Below are 25,619 nucleotides of genomic sequence, written 5' to 3'. Positions count from 1 at the left end.
GGGTGCTGTTTCCAAATTTGCTACAGATTTTTATGGAACCTTGAAAGTTCTAAGTGGTGGTGGTGCTCATGTTGTGTATTTATACAACCTTTTAGAGAAAAAATAGCTTATTGTTGGGTTACCTCAGAATTCTGTACTGTTCTGCATAATCAATAGGAAAAATAATGTAGAGGACTATGTATATTTGGTCTTCGGGCAGTATCTGTTGCTTTTGTGTGAAGAACTACCCTGATTATAATTTAAATTTCAGTGTTTGGGATTTTAATTTGTGGGTGGGTGGGTGGCAGGTGTTCTGATTTTTTTTTTTAATTCTCCCATATTATTCCATTGTGATAGAACCACAGTTGGCTTGAGTAACTGATACAAGAATAGTGTAAATCGAAGACTAAAATTGCAGATGTTTATATATAGACTAGACCTCATATCACTGTATAAAAGTGGGTTATAAACATTACCCTCTCCTTTTTGTTTTGTTTGTACAACCCCTACCACAATGGGGTTCTGGGTTCTAGTCCCAGATCTGCCACTGATGTTCTGAATAAGTAAAGGAAAACAGGGAACTTTAATATCTATGTGACTATTCTTGGAGTTCCTACATTGGCAAAATTCCTATTGACATTAGTGGGCGTTTTGCCTGTGTTATGACTGAAGGAACTGATCCATAATTTCATTCAAGATTAACGGTGGTTTCAAATAAAGGTGTATAATAATTGGCAGTAAAACACATAAGCAAATTTTATTTTAAAAACCCTGCTGGCTGCTACTTGGATTTTTCTGCTGGCTTTGAGAACCAACATCAGGTGGTTTTTTAACACCAACAGAGTTTCTGCCATTGGCTCCATCAGGGCTGCAATTTTGTCCTTTTGGTATGTATAACCAACCTAAACCTCAGAGCTAAAGCAGATCATAAGATGCCTAAAAGTATGTGTGCATCCATCTAAAAGAAGAAGGAAATACAAGTCATGCATCGATGAGTATAACTCTAATAAAAATATTTTATTGAACTCTTGAAAATTCTTGTACCCTAAATAATACAGAATCTGGCCAGGATTGCTAATAGCACATGTTTCTCTAGCATTTATTGCTTTCTCTGTATTCTCTGTCGGTAGTATCGACCCAGTTTTGTCTCATCTGCCTAGTCATTTTCTTTCTTGATGCCCATAGCTATAGTACCAGAGCAACTGTTGTTAGTGAGCCCACTGAAGTCAATGGAAAGACCTCAAAAACCTTTAAATCTCAGGCCCTATATTAGTACGGGTACATCTACACCTAAAATGCTAAAACTGTCTGTTCCTCTCTAAGCACTTCAGTGTAGACACTCACTGCTGCAATGGGAGGGATTTTCTCATCGCAAGAATTCTTCGGTTGACTTACCACTGTCTACACTGGGCGTGAAGTCCACATAGCTAGGTCTAGGTGTGGATCTTTCACACTCAAGATATAGCTATACTCATGTAAGTTTTCAGTGTGGAGCATCAATATTTGCTCCTGTTAGATTAATACATAGAATCTTATCTTGTAACTGAGAGGGTTTCTATAAACTTGCAGTAAATGCTAATTTTTTTTTTAATTTAAGTTGCTAAATTACTTTGAGATGTAGGTTTCTTCTATGATATTTAGGTTGAACAACATAGGTGAAATCCTGACCGCCACTGAAATTAAAATGAGTATCAAAGTGGCTGTTCTATGCCTATGTAAAGGCCCTTATTTCTCGAGTTAGCAAATCCAGCATCTTTCATAAGCACTGAATTAACATGAAGAACAGGAGTACTTGTGGCACTTTAGAAACTAACAAATTTATTAGAGCATAAGCTTTCGTGGGCTACAGCCTGCTTCATCGGATGCATAGATGAAGTGGGCTGTAGCCCACGAAAGTTTATGCTCTAATAAATTTGTTAGTCTCTAAGGTGCCACAAGTACTCCTGTTCTTTTTGCGGATACAGACTAACACGGCTGCTACTCTGAAACCTGAATTAACATGAGAAATTTTAAATAATCGGGAGATGAGTACGTGTTTTGCATAACTATATATTAAATATAATTGAGAGAAATTCCATAATACACCCAACTATTGCATGCTGACAACTATATGTCGGATGCATTGCTTTTACATAGCATTTATTCAATAGTTACTTTTTAATAATCCATTGTTTAATATTGGGATTAGTCTGCTTTAGGTACGTCTACTGAAAGAGATGCCTCTAATAGCAAGTTCTTTTTCATAATCTGTTGTGGTACATAGATAATTGATGACATCTGTCGCGTAATTGTTAATCCTTTAATAATAGGCTTGTAATAAGAGATTATAATTTAATTAATGTTTAGTAAACTGCTTCTAAGAATCAAAATTAAATGAGATATTTTAGGCTGGAATTTTCCAAGGAGCCTATAGGCATTAGGTCCTGAACCTCTATTGAAATTTAATGGGAATTCATCGCCTAACTTCTATAGGGTCCTTTGAAATCTCAACCTTCATTGAGGGGGGTATTTTCAGAAGGAATAAATGGACGTTAGGAGCCGAAGTCCCACTGATTTTTTTTTTCCACCTGCTTGCCCCCTTTGTGCCTTTGAAAATGTCTCCCTTGTGTGTTTGAAACCACTGTCTTGCCACTGGTGTCTTGAGGTACTCAGCAATGTTTCCAAATTTTGAATAAAGTTTGAATTTTCACTCCTCTTATTAAAACGAAATCTCCATCTAAAAGAGGATTAAAAAGGACTTGGTGATTCCAGCATGTGGATGAGGTAGTTTCTGTGAAAGGCAGTGTGTTATTATTAGACACCCACTTTGGGAATATGACCATGAACTGTATTTAACTAGGGAATACGCCTGTGCTCTGACTGAGTTTACTGTGCAAAGAACACTTTAAAGGTCAGCCTAGCAACTGGTTTTTTTCAAGCTGTCAAGACATTCATCATAAAGCAAGGAGAGGAGAAACTGTGTTCGGAGACAATTGAATGTGATCTTGGTATTTAAGGCTAAAGTGGTAAAGAAACCAACATAACATTACAGGCTGTAAAAGACTAAAATGTTGGGAAGGGGATTAATACACCAGAATGGTTTGTTGGTGTGAAACCGTTGCAGCTAGCTTTCAAAACTGCTTCTTTACTCTACTTTACTCAGTCATTTCTACAGAAGGTTCCACTGCTCCTTTTAAATAAAAACGTTGGCCAACATTCTTCAGCTTTAGGTACGATGGTCTTAATTATTTGTACAATAGTTGCACCTGGAGGCTCAAACCAAGATCAGGGTCTCATGACACTAGGCTCTGTATATACACATAATAAGAGATGAGACAGTCTCAGCACTTCAGACCTTACAGACAATTGGACAAAGGGTGCAAAAAACAGGCACAGAGGTGAAGTAACTTGCCCAAGGTCACCTAGCACGTCAGTGGCAGAGCTAGGAATAGCACCTAGATCTCCTCAATTCCAGTCCAGTTCTCCATCCACTTGATCGTGTTGCATCCCAGGGATAATTTTGACCAATTCTCATTCTAAACAGAACACTACATAAACTTCTAGGGTCTGATTCTAAAATGGCAATGGAGTAGCCGTATCCCTAGAAAGAGACATGGCAGGTGGGTATGTATTTAATATAGACTGGTGGACTGTTAGGAATAGATGTAGTCCAGGGGGCCTGCACGTATGAGCTGTTAACCCACGCAAGGACCCACATGATGATCTTTTTGATCCAGGGCATAACCTTTCTTAAAGCATGATGGAAGCTTTTATGTGCATTGGATAGAATGGGATGACTGAAACCAGATGTTCTTAAATCTAGTTTCTTTTCTGCTCTCACTAGACAGCTCTCCCTTGCCACTTCACTTTACTTTAATGATTCTAATTTATTTGTGTATTTATGGACAATGTTAAACATACAAAGACCTCTTTTCATTCAACTACGTTTGAACAACCTACATTAATTATTGTTTGAGTTCCCCAGGCAAAGATCTAATCCTGGATGAAATCTTCACTCACTTTGTAAATAATTCTGTAAGAAAGCTGTGTACATATCTCAGGGGTAGAGCAGGTTGGAAGTTTTCTGATGGAATGTTTTTCCATCTGAAAATGTGTGTTTGTTGGGAGCAAAATGTTTCCTGGAAGCGTGTAGATTTCAAAAATATTGATTCAAGGTATGGGAGTAGGGGAATGAAAAAAGTGCCGTGAAAGGGTTGAAATGTTCTATTTTGACATTTTTAGAATAAGGTGGTTTTTATTTTTTTAAAGACCTTTTGTTTAGATTTTTTTATATTATCAATTTTATTATTTTTTAAAATGCCATTGAAATGGAAACAAAATGTTTTGATCTGAAATGTATTTTTTAAAAAGAATTTTTGTTTCATGGGAAATTTCAAAACATCTTGATTTTTATTCCATTTTTGGAATGGAAATTTTTTTTGAAACGATGGAATTTCCCATGAAATAGGAAAACCTCATTCCTGCCCAGCTCCACTCTGATATCCACTTGGATATATAGTGTCTGATTTTTCTTGGACAAAGTATGGGCTCCGTGCATGCCTACTCTCATCCTGGCCACGATTCTGTTAAGCTCTTCAGTGTGTATGGAGCCAATGCAATCATCTGGAATTGAAACAAAGGGGAATAACAGACCAAAATCAGTCCCTAGGTAGAAAACACCTATTAAAGTCCTGTTGAAATGAATGGGAGATGAGCTTTGTCACAGGCTAGTTCTTAGGGTATTAATGGCCCAAAGGTAAAGCCTCAGACTATCCTCTCTCCCAGTCAGTGATTTAATCCCCAGGAAATTCCCTGTGGCATGGCTATTATTGCTTTATTCACATGGCAGATTCATTGTGAGATTCGATAACATTAAGGTGTCACCCCCCGCCCTCAAAGAAGAAAAAGAAATGAGAGCAAAATAATTCATTTACAATCCAGCCATAGATGAAGAGCCTGGATGCATTCAGTCTGGCTCAGTTCCTGAAGGATTGAAGTGATCTGGTATTTTATCTAGAGCCTTGGTAGTCAAACAATTGATGACTTGGCAGGTGCAGCATGTTGAAAAATGGTCCTGTTTGATATGTTGCCCTATCTTGCTTCCAGACAAGCTTCATAGGTAACATGCACTATTCTGCATTTAGGGTGTCAATTTGGACCTACTGGCTTATAAACCTCAGTAATTAAGGTTTGCACAGCAAACTAGATGGGGCAGGGGAGAGAATTCATCCCCAAAGGAACTGTAGAAAGCTATTCCCCTGACCAGCACAGAGTGCAGGGGCCCAGAGGCGTTTCATGTCTACACTGCAATTAGACACCCATGGCTGGCATGTGCCAGGTGGCTCCGGCTAAGGGGCTGTTTAATTGCGGTGTAGGCGCTCAGGCTGCAGTCTCACCTTTAGGACCCTATTGGTGGCCCATGGGATTCTGTTGCAGCCCCTTTGATGCTGCTCTTCCAGGATATGGGGGGAACACCCAGGCTGTGCTATTCTCTAGACTATGTCATTGTGTAGGCTGCTTTGGAGTGGACAGCTGCTGTACATCTGTACTCCCTGTAAAAGGATCCTGGGCCACCTAGTTTGATTGGGATTTTCAAGAAGGCTGCAAGTATGTGTCCTATAAGAATGAAGAAGTGAAAGGGGGCCTCTGAAGGGGTCTGTTGGTCTGCCTGAGTTTTTGTGAAGTGATTATTTAATGCTGCCAGGATTTCATTTGTTGTGGTGTTAATGCTATTTGGTGTCTAAAGCCTTGGATAGGCATCTCTTCTATTTTAAAAATCTAAATAAGCGACAATCCCATGCGCTCTCCTCCTTTCACGACTCTACTCTGGTACTAATACACTCGCTTCACACTGAGCTAGTTTGAGCCGGCACAGAGACCTTCTCTGCAGCATGGAAAGCACTTTGGACCAGGGACCATGTCGTGGTATAGCCATGTCATAATGTGTATTTATACAGCACTAAGCACACAGTCGGCTCTCACTCTATGATTAATATCAACAGCATTAGATCTTCTTTTTCAGAACTCAGTGTCAGGGTGGATTTGATTTAAATCGGGAAGACTATTTAATCCTAGATTTCTACAAAAAAATGCATTTTGGAATGTGCTGCTCCAACAGTTTCACTTTTGTTTCTACTGCCTGTCCCTCCCTTCTCATATTTATCTCCAGACTTCTTCTCCTTGTCCAGATCTATTCCGCCCCAACAATCTTCTTATTCATTGAACTTTTTGAAACTTTGCACTTTTAGAGAGAGGTAAGGGATTGATTCTGTGTACACAAATTTGCAGAGGGTCGGTAGGGTTGAGGTCTGTTATTTCTCACCTCTATATATTATTTATTTATTTTAAAACATTTTTTTGCTGTTAGCAAGCATGTTATCTCTGGAGAAACAAATCCACAGTTTGAGAGCTGCAAAACTAAGCATCTCTGATGGTATCTTCTAGACTGAGCACTGAGTCCCATGGGGTAGAAAGAAAGATTAACCTAAATAATCTATACAGAAGCCCCTGGAACCCCATAAAATTGGGTTCCTAATCCATAAACTGTTGGAACTCATTTACAAAACTTTTCTTAAACATGACATGAATATATTTGTCTCATACTATAGAATTAGAATTTATAATCCCTATTCCATGATGAGATATCTTTGAGCTATAATGAATCTTAATTAAAACTATCTTTAGATAGGTTTTTGAGAGGAAAAAACCTATTTTATCAAAAAAATCTGATTTCAATAAAACAATTTGATTTTTTTTTAAATCATTGATTTTTATCCACCTTGCTCTGTGTCCTGTATTGGTAATAATCTTATGGGACATCAAGAAAAAAGCACATGCTTATTTGAAAGTGGAAGGGTGAAAAGGACAATATTACCCTGCCTCTTCATTAATTAATATCCTCTGCTCATAAAAACTGGTCACTGGAGCCAACAAATGATCCGTAAGCTGCCTTTGCACTTCTTACTGAAGAGAGCCTGAAAAAATTAAGTGATGCATAGATCTATGTGCTGGACTCCTGTACAGGGATAAATTTCACCCATATGCAACAGTCCTTTTGAAGCCAAGATAGAGTCCCAGTGGTCAATCTAGCTGCAAGTCTGTTGACAAAGTTCAGAATCTGCAAAATGTTTGAAAGGGAAGATGATGCATAGCCTGGAATTTTTGATTAATTTTTTTTGGAAGGGATATAAATCCTCATGCTTCAGGACATAAGACAATCCCTGACTATTAGGGGTCAGGAGGAAACTTTCCCATAACTGCCTACTGCATGGTTTCTTGCACCTTCCTCTGAAGCCATAATGTGATACTTGGCTAGATGTACCAGTGGTCTGAGTGATAGAAAGCCTGCATTTTCATTTAGAGGTGAGAACCACCATTCAAGCAAACCTAATTGGCTCATTAGCCAATGGAAAGAACTACAGATGTCAGGGAAGACCTATCCTGGGGTCTGAAAAGTTTGCAATGAGCAGTTTTGCAATTCCACCCCCAAAATACCGGTCATTGCCTGACTCTATCCCTTCGAGTTCAGCAACCAACTCCTTTGTTTTCTGTAACCCACTTCTTACCTGTGTCTCCCACGCATTTTCCAGCATGTGTTTGGAGCATCTCTTCTGTCCTGTTGTGGCACTCTTGTGGCTGGAAGGACCCTGCTTAGTGTAGCATCCTATATGGTACATCTGCCCCTGTCTAATTTAACCATGCGAGGTTTAATCTGAACAAGGAGGCAGTAGACACAATTAAATCTTAACAGTGGTGAGCTACCTGTGCTTTCTGAAAAACAGCTGATGGCAAACCTCACCTGCTCAACTAATCCAGTTTCCCAGTGATTACCTAGTCAACACAAAGTCATCCACCTGTGTTTTGGATAGAAACAGCTGTACGTGTATTGGCTACTGATCTATCTGCCCTTGCCAGCTGCTTGGTTTAGGGAAATCTGCAGAAAAAAATGGAGAGGTTATTCTTTTTTTTTTTTTTTTTCCTTCTCACTGATCTCTTTTGGTCCCTCCTGTATGTTACGCTTCCCTTCCTTCTCTGAAAGTGATACTGAATACTACAGACACTCAATTCTCAGTCCTTCGCAGGGTTTCAGGTTGGGATGATGCTTCTTATATGTTAGAAATTTTTGGATTAATTTTTCTTTACCCCAAGGCCAGTAGACAGTCTCCTAAACAAATTATTTATCATTGTTACTGTTACTACTGTTAGTAAAAACATCTGTAGCTCAGTAATCTACAGATGCTGAGATCAGCACCCCCATTGAATTAGATGCTCTGTGTACACCATAGTAAGAGGCAGTCCTTGCCCCAAAGAGCTTGCAGTCTCTAAAGAGATAAGAGATGAGAGAGAGGTCTGAGCGTTCCTGTTTGACAGATGGGGAACTGAAGCACAGAGAAATGAATTAACTTGTCCAAGATCACAAAGGTAACCGGGGGCAGAGCTAGGAATTGAATCCTGGTCTCTTGATTCCCAATCCAGTGCCTTAAACATAACACTACCCTTTCTCTCAGTAATGCTCTTAATGTGACAGGATGGAGGAATCTCTACAGCTAGAGGATGACTCTCTCATTACTTGAGTATTTTGGGACAATTTAAATTCATCGCTACCTCTTTATAAGACACTGTCTCTGTGTTTTCATCACCAATAAGCTTTCATCTTCCCTTACAACTGATACGCTTGTATGTGTTCAGTGTGGGTTATGCATTCTGCTCCAGTGGTTGGTCCACAGAGGATACAGGTCTGCTAGTATCTCCCAGCCAGAAGACTTAGTCCTTCTCTTCAAACTGGAGAGGATCATGTTTTAGATCTGGAAATCCAGTATGCAATCCATGGCGACCAACCAGGCAATGGTCCTTATGCATGCCGCCCCCCAGCTTCAGGAAAGGAGTGTAGATGCATCTAAACCACCTTCTCAGTAGAGTTATGTGACAGTGGTGTGGGGTGAGTCCAAAGTTCCTTCCTAAGGATGGTCATGAGGCCAGGCTGGTCACTCCAAGAGTAAGTGCAGCAGCTAGGAATCTACTTGCCCTCCTGTAGTCACTGTCTACCTCCTAGAATCTTTCTCTTTCTTTTTCCTTTGAGCTGATTATTTGTTGCATTCTTGGCAAACCATCTTTTTGGTTGTTCTCTTGATACTACTACTCCTGGTCTGAAGCCCACATTAACAGCTTCCCAACTGAATTGAACCAGTGCTGTTAGAAAGGTTGTATTAAAATGGAGACATACCGTAGCTTGCATTTTCTTTCCTTATCTCCTAGTTACTGAGCTTCAACCCAACATGCTTTAGTGGCCTAAGCATGGGAATGAGAACCACAAAGCACTAATTCTGGCCTTGCTGTTGATTCCTCGAGCAAGTCACTTAATTTCACAGGATCAAATTTAGCCCTGCCTGGGGCTGTAACAGACTCCTATCCTCTGCAGATTGGGAATGGAGGGGGGGCTGTTACACAAATTCACTGGTGAGTTATGCAGCCACAAACTCCCAGTGCTGAGAAATACCCCTGCTAATGGTACTGGTAGAGATGAGTTTGACCCTCTATGTTAATTTCCCCAATCTGGAGTGGGACTAATAGAACTGGACCCATCTTGCAGGGATGTTGTGAGGCTTAATTGATATTTGTAAAGTGACTTGAAAAATAAGCAACATAGTGATTTGAAAAACACTACACAGAAGCAAAGGGCCAGATTTTGCCACCCTTCCTGTCATTGAGTAGTGTGTTACTCTGTGAGTAGTCCCACTGTTTTCAGCATGGACTACTTGCAGAGTGAAGGACTAGTCAATATGAGTAAGGTTGTATAGAATCAGGCATCCTAGTACTATCTGAATGTCATCATCACTTGGTGGTGGTGTCTTGTACTCAAACATCCCAGTCAATTGCAGGCTAATTGTACTAACTATTCGGCAAAAATGCTAGCGTTTACTGTAAAGTAAAACAAAGCAAGCAGTGTTGTTCATTAGTTAAAATTCATTTGATTTGATTTAAAATCCCCCCTTTAACCTTTTCTAAACATTTAAATGTAAAGTGCAAATCAATATTCATGAGGCAGACAAGTCCATGATAACTGCGCCAAAAAAAAAAAAAATCAATCCTCAGTGTCTTCCGAATTTGGAAAATCACATATTTATATTCTGAGCACATAAAAATGATGCATATTTTACTTTGCATGGAGACAAATTACACTTGAACAATGGAACAGAATTTGAGTTACGTTTTTCAGTCTGGTGAACAGCAGCTCCTTGGTAATCATGAGTGTATAAAACTATCCTTCTGCTAAACGGCTCCCCTCCCTGAAATTGTAATTCCTATGCTCACGTCGCGGTCCAGATTGTCTGGTGTTGTAAACTAATGCATTTCAATATCAATATCGATGATACTCTATGCATTTATTGTTTTAAACCCATATTATTTTTCATCTGATTTTTACCTTACTATATAATTATTTTCTTGTGCATGCAACTTTCGTTTATATTTTTTTAAATCTGGTCTTGCTGGCTGGCTTTAGATATCTCCATGTCATCTTGAAATGCTTTCTGTGACCATTTTAATTGGTTGGCTGTTCTGAATGCTTTGTGAGGACTGAACTGATTGAACTCAGCGAGTTGCCTAGGATTTATCCTTTCCTGAACCAAAGGAACCTTTATAAAGATTTTATTGCCCCTGGGTAAACCTGGCAGGGTTTCAAGATACTTTTGCTTTGTGATTTTTCATACAGAAATGAAAGCCATTTTTTAAAATGACCTGCCTGTCCTGTAAACTATAATGAATTTTTATTTTGCTAATATAAATAGAGCTGGGTGAAATGTTTTGACTGAAACTTTTTTCAACAAAAAATGCAGGTTCAGGTTGACCGAAACATTTTGTGAATTTGTATTGAATTTGCTGGAATCTTTCTCTCAAGAAACAAAACAAAACACCCCAACAAAACTGTGGAAAAAATCCAAACATCTTGTTTTGATATTTTCGAAACAAAATTTTGAATTTTCTATTTGAAAAGACTTTTCATTTCTAATTTTACTTCAATTTTAATTTTAAAAAGGTAAAAACAAAAAATCCAAATCCAAACCCTCAAAAAATAAAGCTAAATATTTCATTTGACCAAAACTAAGTTTTTTAAAAACCGTTTTAAGTTTGTCCAAAATTTGAACCAACAATTTTTTCTTTGGTTCAGCCAGCAAACTGAAAATTCAGTTCTTCTCATAGCTCTAATAATAAATGCTATGACAATGTTTCCCAAAGTGTAGGACACTCATCCCAAGGGAGTAAGAAGGGCTAGATGAGAATGCATAGACAGAACTCCTAGTTGTATTTCAGAGCTTTCAGTTTATGCGTTTAAAAATAAAAACGGAATAAGCCTCCAGTTGTTCTAGACACAAAGAAAACCTTGGAATCCTGACATGAGTTTAACCAATGCAGCAGAATATGCCTGAGTTTGAAAAGAGCCTGAAACAATAACTCTGAGAGATGAAGACTCTTGCAAGACGAAAGCATCACAGCTCCAAATGGTAGCCATTTTGTTAGGCCAGACCATAGGTTGTTTTTTGTTGTTGTTGTTGCAGCAATGATGGACTTACAAAATTAAGACACCAAATGTTATTTTTGCCTGATCACATGCCCATTGAAGTCAATGGGAGAATCTTTTTATTGACTTCAAGCATTGGATTTAAGCCCATTATTGGCAATAATCTGAGGTCAGTAGCTGTTTTTGCTGCCCTGAAGAACTCTGTGTATTGTATTTGGAACACATGAGGTGAGGGAAGCTAGATTCCACATCAAGCCAGGGCAGCATTGAACAAGTTGATGCTGAAAGCCTCTGTAGCGCATCATCGTTTTATCTTAATTAGTTTTATTTTTAATCCATTTTGCACACAATGTATAACAGTGACCTTGACTTTGATAAGAATATACTATTTGCCAACTAAAGAGGTGTGTTTTAAAGTAAAGCCAGAAGAGAATTGCTTTTTGTTCAATTGGCTTTTTATCTGTTCTAACCTCAGCTGGATGCATTATATGCAATTTTGTGGTTTCATTGGTTTCCTTTTGGTGTCTCCTCTGGTTATGGGGTGGAACTAGAGCTGTACAAATGATGGATTTTTCACTTTGTTGGCAATTCCGAAAAAGTGTTTGGGGTAGAACAAAACATTTTGGCTTTGGCCATTTAAAATGGTTTTTGGTTGTTTTTAATGATTAATTAAAGGAAATTCTGACATAAAAAGTTCTTTTGACTGAAAAATTGTTTCATTTTGAAGTGTCAAAATGAAGTATTTTACATTTTAAGGGTTTTTTTCTTAACTAAAACAATTTGGCAAAAGCGAAACACAAATTGCCAAATCTGTAACTTTCTCTGAAAATCTTCTGCCTGAAAAAGGTTACTCAGCTTTAGGTGGAATGCTAGCACCGGCTGTATAAGCATGACATTTAAATCCATGTCCTTTAAAAGGCTGTTTGAAATTTTTGCATCAACATATTTTTTTAAAGTTAAAAGCTGCTTTTTGAACTACAGCGGTCATTTTTCTAATATTTTTCATGTAGTTTGAAACTTTATTTTCAATGAAAAATTTGAAGTGAAACTATTCCCATATGGCAGTTTGGGGAAAATGCAGTTTAATACTGAACTGACTCAAAATGAAGTGTTTTGGGTCAGTTCAATCAACTGATATGAAATATTGCAATTTTAGGAATCTTGAAATGTTTCTATTAAAAAATATTGAAACAAAACATTTTGACATTTCTGGAATTACCATTCCATGAACATTTTCAAATTTTAATGTTTTGTCCTGATTTGGGGCAAAAACAAATGATGAAATGTTTATCGTAGGAAATTCCAAGGTGGAAATTCCAAATTTTGCTCATCTCCACCTTGAATCCACTGTACTATCGGCCTCTAAAGAAATAGGGCTCTTGTTTTCTCATAGTTCCCCTTTAGCTTTATTCTACTATACATCAAATCTAAATTATGGACAGATTCCTGTCACTCTGTCCCAGGAACAGAAAGCAAGCAGGCAGCTGTACAAATTGCCTTTTTCAAACAAAGGCAAGGCTGTAATTCTCAAAGGAGGAGACAGCAGACAGTTAGAGATCAGCTAGTCCACCTTTCCACTTCCACAATTTATTTTTAGCACGTTGATTGCTTTCTGAAATACACTGTGAAATGTTGTAAGGTAGAAAAGAGTATTTAATGGATTGTTGCAGAGAGTTGGAGCACTGTGCTGTATAAGGTTGAACTGGGCTGCGTTTATTTATAAAATAGATATCTCTCAGTTTGCATTGTCTCCTTTCTTTTATGTCAGGCTATGCCATCAATGTACTGCTCACTGAAATATCCAGTAGTTTTCAGTGTTCCTTTACAGTTATATGGGTTGAGTGCAGTACTCTTTGAAAAGCGGGGGGGAACGATGAAAATTATGAAAGGAAACCGGAAATATTTAGGCTGCATAGTAATTTTCATTCCTATTCTATTGAGATCTTCGTTTGATCTCCTTTGATGTAATTTGATTTTTGACTATAAAACGTTGAACCTCACTTTTGCAAAGTTGGGAATAGTTACCAAAATCCTAATTTGATAGCATAGTGTAGTAGAGAAGTCTCAAGTTACTGAGGAATGTCTATGTTGCAATTATGGGCTATGATGGCAGCTCGTGTGGACGTATCTCTCCTGAGCTAGCTTTAGTCTAGCTAGCTCGGATACCGATAGCAGTGAAGCCGTGGCAACACGGGTCTCAGAGTGGACTACGTGGCTGAGTAATTACCCAGGGTTCCAGGCAGAATCAGCTTCACTGTTACCAGTACCTGAGCTAGCTAGATCAGAGCTAGGTCGGACATGTGTACATGAGCTCCAGTGTTCATATACCCTGAGACTTCATCATTACTACAAAATCATGGCTGTACTATGAAGAATCAAAAAGGAATCTGAACTAAACTTGTCAGGTGAACAATGTCCATTTTGTGGTATGGTAACCTTTTATTTTTTTTTGTTGATAATTCACAAAATTCTTTAATCCTTACAGAGGTTACATATCATGAGCACAATTAAATGAGTGAGACTATATTGTATCCAGTGTTTTCATACCTTGTGTCTTAATTGTGAGTTTCATGATAGCTGGTATTTTTCTTAAAGCCTGTGCACTTGAACTCTCATGATTAGAAGAGAATCTCAGCTTTAATTTTTTTAAAAAGTAAGTTTCCTTCCCTTCTGAATCCAGAGAAAAGCTTCAAAACGTGACCCAAGTGCATCTTAAATAGAGCTGGGTGAAATTTTTTGATCAAAACTCTTTTCTGGAGACACGTGAAGATTTGGTGACACCTCAATGTTATGTTAATTTGAGTCAGTTTTGCTGCTTTGTTTGTCCTGGGAAAAAATGAGGGGAAAAAAAATCAAAATATTTAATTTTTGGTTCAAAATAACCTTTTGTTTTGAAATTTCTTTTAATTTTATTTTTCAAAAATAAAAACCACAACAGATGCTTGACGTCAAAATGGAATGTTTAATTTGACCCCAAACTACTTTCTTTTCCAGCTTTCCGATCTACTGAAAATCTCAAACTTTTTTTGTCCAACCTGAAACACTTTTCCCCTATTTTTCAAAATTTCCAAGGAATCAAAAAGCAGTTATTCACCCAGTTCTAGAAGACCGATAGAAACTAGAAGACAGATTAAAACAAGCCCCAAACGTATTTTTTAAAAACCTCATGATTTTGAGGCCTGACTCGTGATTTTTTTTAACAACCGGAGTTTGGAATACTGTGTATTACATCTTTGAACTCTCTTTATTATCTCCCTATTTTCAAGTCCCTATGAATGCTACAGAACTGATCCCAGGAGGTGCAGAGACAAATCACTAAAGCCAGTAGAAATTTTGTGTGACCTGCACCTATCGGATGAGTGCTGATAGCTGTAGTATCTAACCACCTGCAAATGTAACACATTCACCAAAGAGATTAAATTCATTTTTAATCACTGTTGTTTCTGCAGCCATTGTTTTCTGCTTACAGAATCTGAAATGTTTTTGTGTCTGTTTATTCTGCTGTTCTAGATGTCTCAGAGTGCAGGAAACTATTATGTAGATTTCCATTGTTGTCGGGCACTTTCCAAATATATGTTCAGTTACTGATGTTCCACTTCCTGGATATTCCTTGACTCAAAATATATAATCTATATCATTGCCAGTTTAGTCCTTCATATAGCTGTGTACTGCGGAGTTGCCTCAAGTGAAGCTGTTCAGATATAAACAGAGCGGTGTTCAAAACCTAGCTGGCAGAAGCCAGTTGCAAAAGCAAGAGTTTTCTGTCTAGCAACCTCTGATCTGAACAGCCCTATGCCTGCAAGCACATAATCAGGCGTGCAGTCTCGTTGACTTCAGTGAGACTGCTTGTGTAAGCAAATCTATACTTATGCTTATGTATTTACAGGTTTGGGCCTAACTGGTTTACTTTTGGAACTGTTCCCATCCTACCCCAAAACAAAATGTAATGCATAATGCTTAAGAACATAAGAACAGCCATACTGGATCAGACCAAAGGTCCATCTAGCTTCCTTGAGAGCCATAGACATTGCAAGATGAGGGGTTGGATGTTTTCAGAGAACTATCCACAATGACTCCCAGATCTTTCTTGAGTGGTAACAGCTAATTTAGACCCCATCATTTTATATGTATAGTGGGGATTTATGTTTTCCAATGTGCATTACTTTGCATTTATCAACATTGAATTTTATCTGCCATTTTGTTGCCCAGTCACCCAGTTTTCGCAGTCTGCCTGGGACTTAACTATCTCGAGTAGTTTTGTATCTTCTGCAAATTTTGCCACCTCTCTGTTGACCCCTTTTTCCAGTATTTATGAATATGTTGAATAGGACTGGTTCCAGTACAGACCCCTGGGAGATACCACTATTTAGCTCTCTATTCTGAAAACTGACCATTTATTCTTACCCTTTGTTTCCTATCTTTTAACTAGTTAACAATCCGTGGGAGGAACTTCCCTCTTATCCCATGACAGCAAAACATTTAAGCCTGTGCTTTTGTCCATCCCTATTCAGAAAAGCAGCATGTGCCTAACATTTTAAGCATATGGTAAAGTGCTTTGCTGCATAGGGATGGACTTCTGACCTGGGGCCCGAGTTTGGACCCTAACTGTAGCCAGTAACATGTCCTAGGATATGTGTTTTTCTTTTGTATTCTTGATGTTGCATTCAAGTCAGGTCATCCTGACGTATTCTTTTCACACTGTGTGAAATGATATCACAGCTCATTGGGATGGAACACAAAGGGGTAGCTATAGTCTATTTTCATGTCTCATTTTGAAATGATAACTTTGTGTAACTATCTTGTTTGTATCCACTTTGTTCACATATGGAGTATCCTTTCCATATAGATGTCTATTTGGATGAGTCTTTTCATACATGTATCATTAAACTCCAGTCCCTGAACCTGCAATGAGCTCCTTATATACAGCTAATTGTACATAACATCAGAAAAGTGCATAGCCATCTGCTGCTACATCCCTACTGTGGATCATGGAGAAAGTTTGTCACGAAAGAATGAATGTTCAAGGAATCTGAGAAGCTGTTGGAAGAAACAATAAAAGCGAAAGGACAAATTGAATCTTATGGAAGGGGCAGAGCTGCTTTATATCGTTGTTCATGTCCTGTCATATAAATTCCCCCAGGACCGACTGCACATAGTTCATTGGCTGGGGAAGTGGTTCTAAACAGCAAGCTCCTACGCAGTGAAACAAAATCAGTGTTGTAAATTAGGTTGTCCTTCACGCAGTTCCAAGTTTTATTTGGAACAATGGAGAAGAGAGTATATCTCGGTATTTCTGCAGTGAGCAGCACTCGGCCACCTTTGGAAAATCTCCACCTTAAATGCCTTTTGGTCTAAAGTGCAAAGAGAAGGTAAGGGGGAAAGAGGAGTGGTTTGGTTTTCGGAAGTGCCAGCCACCCACAGCTCCACTGACACTGGTGGACATTGTAGTTGCTGAGTAACCTTTGGAAACGGGGCCAAAGCCTCTTTGGGTAGGCGTACGCTGCAGTCTGAGTTGTATTTGCAGCTTGGACTGATATACTTGCACTAGCTTTACCTATGCTAGCGTTGCTAAAACCAGCAGTGTAGACAGAGTGGCACAAGCTTCAGCACATGCTAGTGATGTGAGTGTGTCTCTAGGGTCCCCGGTGTGCATGTACAGCCCATGTGAAGCCTGCGCTGACCGATCAATCTAGCTATTTTTAGTAATGCTAGTTTGGGTGAAGCTGGCCAGGATGTGTTTACCCAAGGTGCAGTCACACCTTGATTTGCAGCATAGGCGTATCCTTTGACATGGGGCTTCTCTAAATCACCTTGCAAGTCTTCATTCTCTGTGGACAATTTTAATATTCTCATGATGGTGCTACATACTCTTGCTACGGAGTGTGAAGCGTGCCCTTTGTTGCTATTCAGCTTGTACAAACAGCAAAGGCCTGACTTTTCTCTCTCACTTGTGCCAGTGGGTGTATCTACACTTGGATTCCCAGGTCAAGGAGACATACCCCTGCTAGCTTTGATCGAGCTAGCATGCTAAAAATAGGTTGTAGCCATGTAGTATAAGAGCCAGGCAGGGCGAGCTGCCCAGAGTGCATGCCTAGTTCTTGGAGGGGTGTGTTACTCAGGCTGACTGGTCCCTTGTGCTGCCGTGGATACGCTTTATACCAAAGGTATGTCGTCTTGAGCTGGGAATTACGCCCCAGCTCAAAGCGTGAATGGGAGATAGATAACTCTGTCAGTGGAATTGCTGTCGTATAAAGCTGATGTGAGGTGGAGAATCAGGTCCATAGACTTGTTGAAATTGTGGCTATAGAGAATGTTCGCTTTCTTTCCCTCCCCCGTGCTTGTCCCCTCTCTGTTCTCTGTGATATTGTTCATCTAGTAAATGGGATGAAAAGAACTGAGTTAAAGAGTTGAGTCATGACTGAAATGTGTCCCAGACCAGGGAATTTTCCACTCTCAATGTGCAAAATCTTCCAGTGGAGTAGCAGGGCCATCAGGACTCCGGGTTGGAAAAAGTAAATCCAATATTTATATTGGGATTTCACATTTAACCAGTTCATGAACTTTCAGCCTGGGGCTTGGAAATATCTTTCAGGGTGCATGCCTCCCCCTTTCCTTTACAGTTAGATAGGAGTCAGGATCCCAACACTTATGGGAAGGGCATGTGTCTCAAAACTACTTTGTGCTGTGATATAGGGTCACAGTATGGCTCATGTTGAGAGCCAGTGCATCTTGTTAAATTCCATCATATTCCAGACTGCAATAAATGCTTTCTGTCCATTGCAAAATCCAATAAAAATAAGTATGAAAGTCTGTGACCGCTTCATCTTACTTTATCTCAATATTAAACATTAGGGCCATCTGGAATGGTTGGCTTAGTGGATTACGTAACAGGAAGAATGATAAAATAATATTAGCTCTAATGCTCAAATAATTTTACAACTCTCTATTTTCTCTTCAGCACACTGCTTCTTAGCATCTTTCTGACACATTCGTGAAATGATAATGCCACACCACAGTTCAGGCAGTGCAAAGAAGGATTTAAACCCATCTTAAAGAGATACTTGCAGATTGACCCAATAAAGGGAATTCCTCAGGTGGCATAGAGTTCCTATAGTGATTTCTATGCAACCCCACCAACTTTTGACCCCCAACCACAAGGGGTGTGGCTTGGACATCCATCCCTAGACATTTCCAGCTACTCAAAGCCTAACCTAAGGATTGGGAGGGATGGTGTCCCTAGCCTCTGTTTGCCAGAAGCTGGGAATAAGGGATGGATCACTTGCTGATTGCCTGTTCTGTTCGTTCTGTCTGCAGCACCTGGGATTTGCCACTGTTGGAAGACAGGGTACTGGGCTAGGTGGTCTTTGGTCTGACCCAACATGACCGTTTTTATGTTCTTAAGAATCTGAAGTTTTTGATTCAGATAGTTCTAGTCAGCCTAAGGGCAATCCACCAAGACAAACTTTCAAGCTTACACAGAGTAAGCTGTGTCAACTCAAAAGCTTGTCTTTTTCACGAATAGAAGTTGGTCCAAAAAAAGATATTCCCTCACTCACCTTGTCTCTGGGACCGACGCATCTAACACCACAATACTGCAAACTCACAATGTCCTACATGTCCTGGGACCAACACATCTACAGCAACAACAGCCCCTTCTACCCAACCCCCCCCCCCAACCAATGCCTCCCACCCTAAACTCCCCCAACCAAACAACTAAAGACAAACTCCCGAAACAAAGCAACCTTTAGAGAAAAGGGTAAATTTAATAAAACTAAAACCCAACAAAAGCTAGCCCAAGTAGAATTTTTACCCGCGAAAGAGTGCCAGAGATTTCATGAAGTCTACTAAAGACACCATGATTAGTATCAGTTCTGCTGATGTTTGAAGGCTGACCATCAGTATGTACAAAGAGGTTAGGTCTGGGTGACCTCTTGGTCAGTAGGAGATCAGATACTATGGTGATGAATGACTCTGGTGATGAAACCTTAATAGATGGATTTTTTTTCTTCAGTACTCCACAAAAAAATTTTTTAAAATGCTTTTCTTCCAAATAGACCTACCACTATCAAACAGACCAGCTACAAGATACTATCTGTGTTTGCGTTTGTAGAGCCAGGGAATGAGTTTCCTTTTAAAAATGTTTGAAATGTGAAGCTGAAGTTGGTTTACATTTAGATTGTGTATCCTGGAATCTCCTGGCCCAATTCTGCTCTGGTTACTCTTGCTGACCCTTTATTTGTAATCCACAGTACTACCCAGGGCCCATTATCTGAATCATCATCTTGACAAAGAAAGAACTCCCAATCCTCCATTTTACATTTGCATTCTCCTGTACTCATACTAAGCACATAGTCTACATTGGCAGCCTGTATAAATCCACAGTGAAATGCTTTTAAATAAGTTTGTTCAGATGGGACTAATACACCCCACTTCCTCAACAGCTGGTAAACCGAATGGAAATGTTTTCCTAAAGATTTCTAAGCCTATTAAAGGAGAACATCTGCAACATTCCATTTTTGTCTGTGCTTCCCAGCACCCTTTTGAGATGAGCTCCTGATAAAAGAACAAATCTTCTAACGGAACTCATTCGCTGTGCGGCAGGGCTGTGCGATTCCATAATCTCTTCTGTGCTGTCAGATAAAAGTTTAATAGCTCATGTAGCACAGATGGTTTTTGATGAAAGGATAAAACATGCTTGAAATTTGTATGAGAACTAGTCTGGTGGGCCCATTTCCTCCCCCCCAACACACCTTTTTTTTTTTTTTTCCAGAAATTAATGTTCTAACATCAAAATTCCAGAACAGTGAAATCTGAAGTACAGTTTCTATGTTTTTTTAGCATTGAAATGCCTGAATTTTCATGCTGGGTTAAAAACTTTAGAAAGAGAATTTTACTTAGGATTTTTCTACACTAGAAAAGTTTATACCTGGGTATAATATCCATTAGTGGCATAACAAAATCATACCAGTATAAGCCCTAGTGTGGATTCAGATATACCCGAATAAAGGGTATTATACCAATATAGCTTATTTTCTTTCCTGAACTGGAATAAGTTTATACTGGTAAAAGCATTTTATACTATAAATAGTAGTAATATACCAGTATAACTGCATCCTCACTGGGGGCTGTGTTCTGCTTTACCCGTGCCAGTGTAGTTAAAGCAGCAAAACTTTCTAGCATAGCCCTTAATGTGTTAACATGTGTTTAACTAGTACACCTGTTGTATATTCAAGTATACTGGTGATTATATAATTTGAAGAATGGTCTTGTAGTTAAGGCACTTAATTAGGTCTTGAAAAATCTGCTTTCAGTGTGTGGCTTTTCCACAGTCTTTGTGTGACCTTTGGCAGGTTACTTAATCTCTCTGTGTCTCATTTTCCCATCTGTAAAATGGGATTAAACTTCACAAGGGTGTTTTGTAAGAATAAATGTATATGTAAGATGCTACATTAATTGGGGTTAAAAAAAAAAGAACCTAGATAGAGAATTCAGAGTCAGGCAGGGAACATAACCGGAGTTAGACTGGTGTAAATCCAGCTGACTTCAGTGGAATTATCCCAGATTTACAGTGGTGGAACCAAGAGCAGAACCTGACCACAGTCTTCATATAAAATAACTGAAGAGCACTTAAATCTCTCATTAATTACTGACAACTTTGTCAAAGGAGGGAGCCATTCAAAGGTTAATGTCAGTTGGAACAGGGAAAAGTTCACAACACACACATCCTTTCTGTGTCCCAGGACTTAAACCTTGAGGGCATCTTCTCTTCTCCCTTCTCATCCAGGCCGTTGCCAAATCCCCCCTTTTCTTCCTGTAAAATGTCTGCAGAATTCATCCATTCCAGTTGCAAAGTGGGGATAATCATACTTGCAATGGCCTACCTCACAGGGCTATTATGAGGATTAACTAATGTCTGTGAAGCACTTTGTAAATCTCCAATGCTGTAATATGGATACAGAACAAAAACCCTTACTAACAGCACTTTAGTCCAGGCTCTAGTCCTCTCCTCCCTAGACTTTTACACCTTCTTACTCTAGGGCTTGTCTACACTATGGGGGCTACTGGCTATAGTTGCCCATCTACAGCGCTATGCCACTGTAACCCTGTAGTATAGATATAAACTACAATGATGGAAGGGTTTTTTCATTGCTGTAGCAACTCCACTTCCTCAAGTGGTGATAGCTAAGCTCATGGAAGCATTCTTCCATTGACCTAGCCATGTCTACACTGGGGGGGTTAGGTCGGCATAGTAATAGTGCTCAGGGATGTGAATTCTTCACATCCCTGATTGCCATAGCTATGGCAAACCTTAGTTTTTAAGTGTAGACTGAGCTTGAGATCTCCCCTCTTCTTTCTTGTCTGTCCTCTATTCCAGCCAGGATGATGATCGTCTTGTACCACAACTCCACCCAGGTCTGGCTTCTCCTTCCCCTCGCCACACCCCAAATCCTTGCACTGCATCCCCCTCTTACTTCATAACGTCCAAGATTCTGTTTAGTTTCAAGGCTCTCTGAATGATTCATTTTACACACACACACCCCCACTCCTGCAGGTCTGAACAAACCTCTATCCTGATTGCCTCCTATCGCTCACCTACATGTACTCCTTCAGGACTCTCCTTGTTCTTGGCTAGGCTTGCAGCTCCTCCTCTTTTCAAGGAGCTTCTGAAAACCCATTTCAGCTACAATGACTAGACACTTTCTGTAAGGCTCTTTTACATGGTCTGTTCCCATTCCTATCATTAGCCAGTGCTCTCCTTGGAGCAGGGATTATGTTCTTTTGTATAAGCATGAAGAGCAACTACAAAACACTGTTTAAAAAAAAAAAAGAGGAGGAGCCCTTGTGGCAACTTAGAGACTAACAAATTTATTTGGGCATAAGATTTCATGGGCTAGAACCCACTTCATCAGATGTATGAAGTAAAAGATACAGGAACAGGTATAAATACATGAAAAGATGTGGGTTGCTTTACCAAGTGTTAGGTCGGTCTAATGAGATAAAACACTATGGCACACGTTATGGACCTAGATAAATTATTTCCATTATTGCTTATGTGACATCATAATTTTACATGGCCCTTTACAAATCTAGAATAAAAAACACATTGCCTGCCCAAAGGAGTACAATTAAATCTCGTCAAGCCATCAAAGTTGAGTAAAAAAGGCTGCCAAGGAGTGCATCATGGTCTACAGCAGCAGTTCTCAAACTGTGGGTTGGGACCCCAAAGTGGGTTGCCAGGGCTGGCTTAGAGTTGCTGGGACTCAGAGCCGAAGCCCAAGCCCAATCTCCCGGGGCCGTAGCCCAAGGGCTTCAACTCTGGGCAGCAGGGCTAGGTTACAGGCCCCCTGCCTGGGGCTGAAGCCCTTGGACTTTGGACCCCCCACCCCATCTGGGACGATGGGGCTCAGGCTTTGGTCACCCCTTCAGGGGTCATGTAGTAATTTTTCTTGTCAGAAGGGGGTCACGGTGCAATGAGGTTTGAGAAACCCTAGTCTCTGGCTCACCGACAGGGGAAGGGGGAGCAATTGCTCAGGGGCCTGGGTGATTTAAAAGGGCCCAGGGCCCCCCCACCCTGCCACATTCATTACATTTGTGACTCTACTCCTTGGGGGAGAATTGTATGTCTCCTGTTCTGTTTTACCTGCATTCTGCCATATATTTCGTGTCACAGCAGTCTCAGATGATGACTCAGCACATGTTCGTTTTAAGAATACTTTCACAGCAGATTTGACAAAAACACAAAGAAGGTACCAATGTGAGATTTCTAAAAATAGCTGCAGCACTTGACCCAAGGTTTAAGAATCTGAAGTGCCTTCCAAAATCTGAGAGGGATGTGGTGTGGAGCATGCTTTAAGAAGACTTAAAAGAGCAACACTCAGATACGGAAACTACAGAACCCGAACCACCAAAAAAGAAAATCAACCTTCTGCTGGTGGCATCAGACTCAGATGATGAAAATGAACATGCATCGGTCCGCTCTGCTTTGGGTCATTATTGAGCAGAACCCGTCATCAGCATGGATGCATGTCCTCTGGAATGGTGGTTGAAGCATGAAGGGACATATGAATCTTTAGCGCATCTGGCACATAAATATCTTGCGACCCAGCTACAACAGTGCCATGTGAATGCCTTTTCTCACTTTCAGGTGACACTGTAAACAAGAAGTGGACAGCATTATCTCCTGCAAATTGTAACCAAACTTGTTTGTCTGAGCGATTGGCTGAAGTAGGACTGAGAGGACTAGCAGGCTCTAAAATTTTACATTGTTTTATTTTTGAATGCATTTTTTTGTACATAATTCTACATTTGTAAGTTCAACTTTCATGGTAAAGAGATTGCACTTCAGTACTTTGTATTAGGTGTATTGAAAAATACTATTTATTTTGATTTTTTTACAGTGCAAATATTTGTAATCAAAAATAAATATAAATTGAGCACTGTACACTTTATATTCTGTGTTGTAATTGAAATAAATATATTTGAAAATGTAGAAAACATCAAAAAATTGAAATAAATGGTATTCTATTATTGTTTAACAGTGTGATTAATTGTGATTAATTTTTTTAATAGCTTGACAGCCCTAATTCCTAATGAACTGTTTCATGGGGGAGGGAAAATATTTCCAATCAGATCTGTTAATTAGATAATCAGTGTGAATTAGTCAATCAATATTTATAAAGGGCTTTGCACATATAAAGTGCCAAGTGGTTTCCACCTCTTATGAATATTTATTTCAGTCAGCTATCAGAGTAACAGCCATGTTAGTCTGTATTCGCAAAAAGAAAAGGAGTACTTGTGGCACCTTAGAGACTAACCAATTTATTTGAGCATGAGCTTTCGTGAGCATCCGATGAAGTGAGCTGTAGCTCACGAAAGCTCATGCTCAAATAAATTGGTTAGTCTCTAAGGTGCCACAAGTACTCCTTTTCTTTTTTCAGTCAGCTAATAATTCTGCAGAAGTAAGCAGCAAAGATTTGCTAAATTCCCTTTCCCTCTGTGGTTTTCCAGTATGCAATGAATTTGGCATGCAAACACAAACTGCTGTGGACGTGTAAGCAGAAAGCCTTCTCAGAGAATCCTGTGTATGCTATGTGCTGTGTATTCCCTTTAGGGATCGTAATGAGCTGCATATTTCTCTGACAGTTGGTAACAAGGTAATCCTGTCTTTATTCTCCAGCCTGTGGCTGCAGTTTACCCTCTTCTCTGTTTTCTTGCTGCAGAGGAGGTGGTGGAAGGGAAAAGTGCCATCCTGATAGGAATGAGCCAGTGGAACTCCAATGACTTGGTAGAGCAGATCGAAACAATTGGGAAGCTGGAAGAAAATCAAGGTAAAATTTAGCTTGCTATATGTATATATTTAGGTTAACAAGGAAACTTAAGCTGACACTTAAGCTGTCTGATTTTGTTGAGACTCCTGATACAAATGGCATTTACAATGTCACAAAGCATAACTGGTATTACAATTAACATTGTTATACATCTATTCGCTATTTCCCTGTATTAAAATAATTCAGGCCCTATTTCTGCAAGATGCACCCTGTGGGTAGACGGTATACTCAGACCTGGGGCTCTGCTTGGGTACAAGAGTCCATCCACACACAATAGCTTGCATGACCAAGGCCTATGGTTGTATATCTGTCATGGCCATGACACACATTAAGGGCTTTAGGGTCACTGTCTCCCAGGCCAGGTCGCTACTCAGGGCCTGACTCTGGTATCTTTGCTACAGGTAAGTAGCACTGTACTCTACAAGTAGTTCTGCAGAAGTCAGTGGAACCATTTGTGTAGTAAGTGTGTGATATTTTTTTTTCAAAGGGACATAAAGGTGCTAAGCCTCCATGCTAAAATTTTCAAGTGCCTAAGTAACTTAGGAGCCTTGAATTTCAGTGAGACTTAGGCTCCCAAATACACAGCTTTTTCAAAAAGGTTACCCCTGAACTCCCACTGACTTTAAACAGGAGTTACCTTCGTCAGGCAATATCCATAAGATACGATTCAGTGTAGGTAATGGTGTCAGTCTTTAAGTAACTTGGTAAATTTGTCCAATGAAGTATGGGGGTTTTCAGATGATTAGTTGAATGTTATCAAGTGGTTTAAAGCATTTTTATTGTTAGTTAAATGGTATTTATTTGGTTTTTCTCTG

The 25,619-nt window shown here is 39.5% G+C and overlaps 1 protein-coding gene across 8 annotated transcripts in view; it reads left to right on the top strand.

The window, feature by feature from the left end:
- The window catches only part of PITPNM3 (PITPNM family member 3), a 357,658-nt gene that overhangs the window by 124,862 nt on the left and 207,177 nt on the right, over positions 1-25,619 (top strand). For 6 of the 8 annotated variants that reach the window (XR_012155383.1, XM_073315258.1, XM_073315260.1 and 3 more), the window contains one exon: positions 24,697-24,804. The exons of 1 other annotated variant lie outside the window; for it this stretch is intronic. Coding sequence is in view for 6 of the 7 variants with exons in the window: in XM_073315258.1 (XP_073171359.1) it covers positions 24,697-24,804 (108 nt within the window). In the remaining variant the exon portion in view is untranslated. Of the gene's footprint in view, positions 1-24,653; positions 24,805-25,619 lie in introns of all 8 variants that reach the window. One more of the 8 variants, XM_073315259.1, reaches the window with a different exon arrangement.

Source organism: Lepidochelys kempii, chromosome 17 (assembly GCF_965140265.1).
Source record: "Lepidochelys kempii isolate rLepKem1 chromosome 17, rLepKem1.hap2, whole genome shotgun sequence".
NCBI classification, from domain to species: Eukaryota; Metazoa; Chordata; order Testudines; family Cheloniidae; genus Lepidochelys; species Lepidochelys kempii.
Note: the sequence above shows the minus strand (reverse complement) of the source record. Positions and strands in the feature narration are given on the sequence as shown.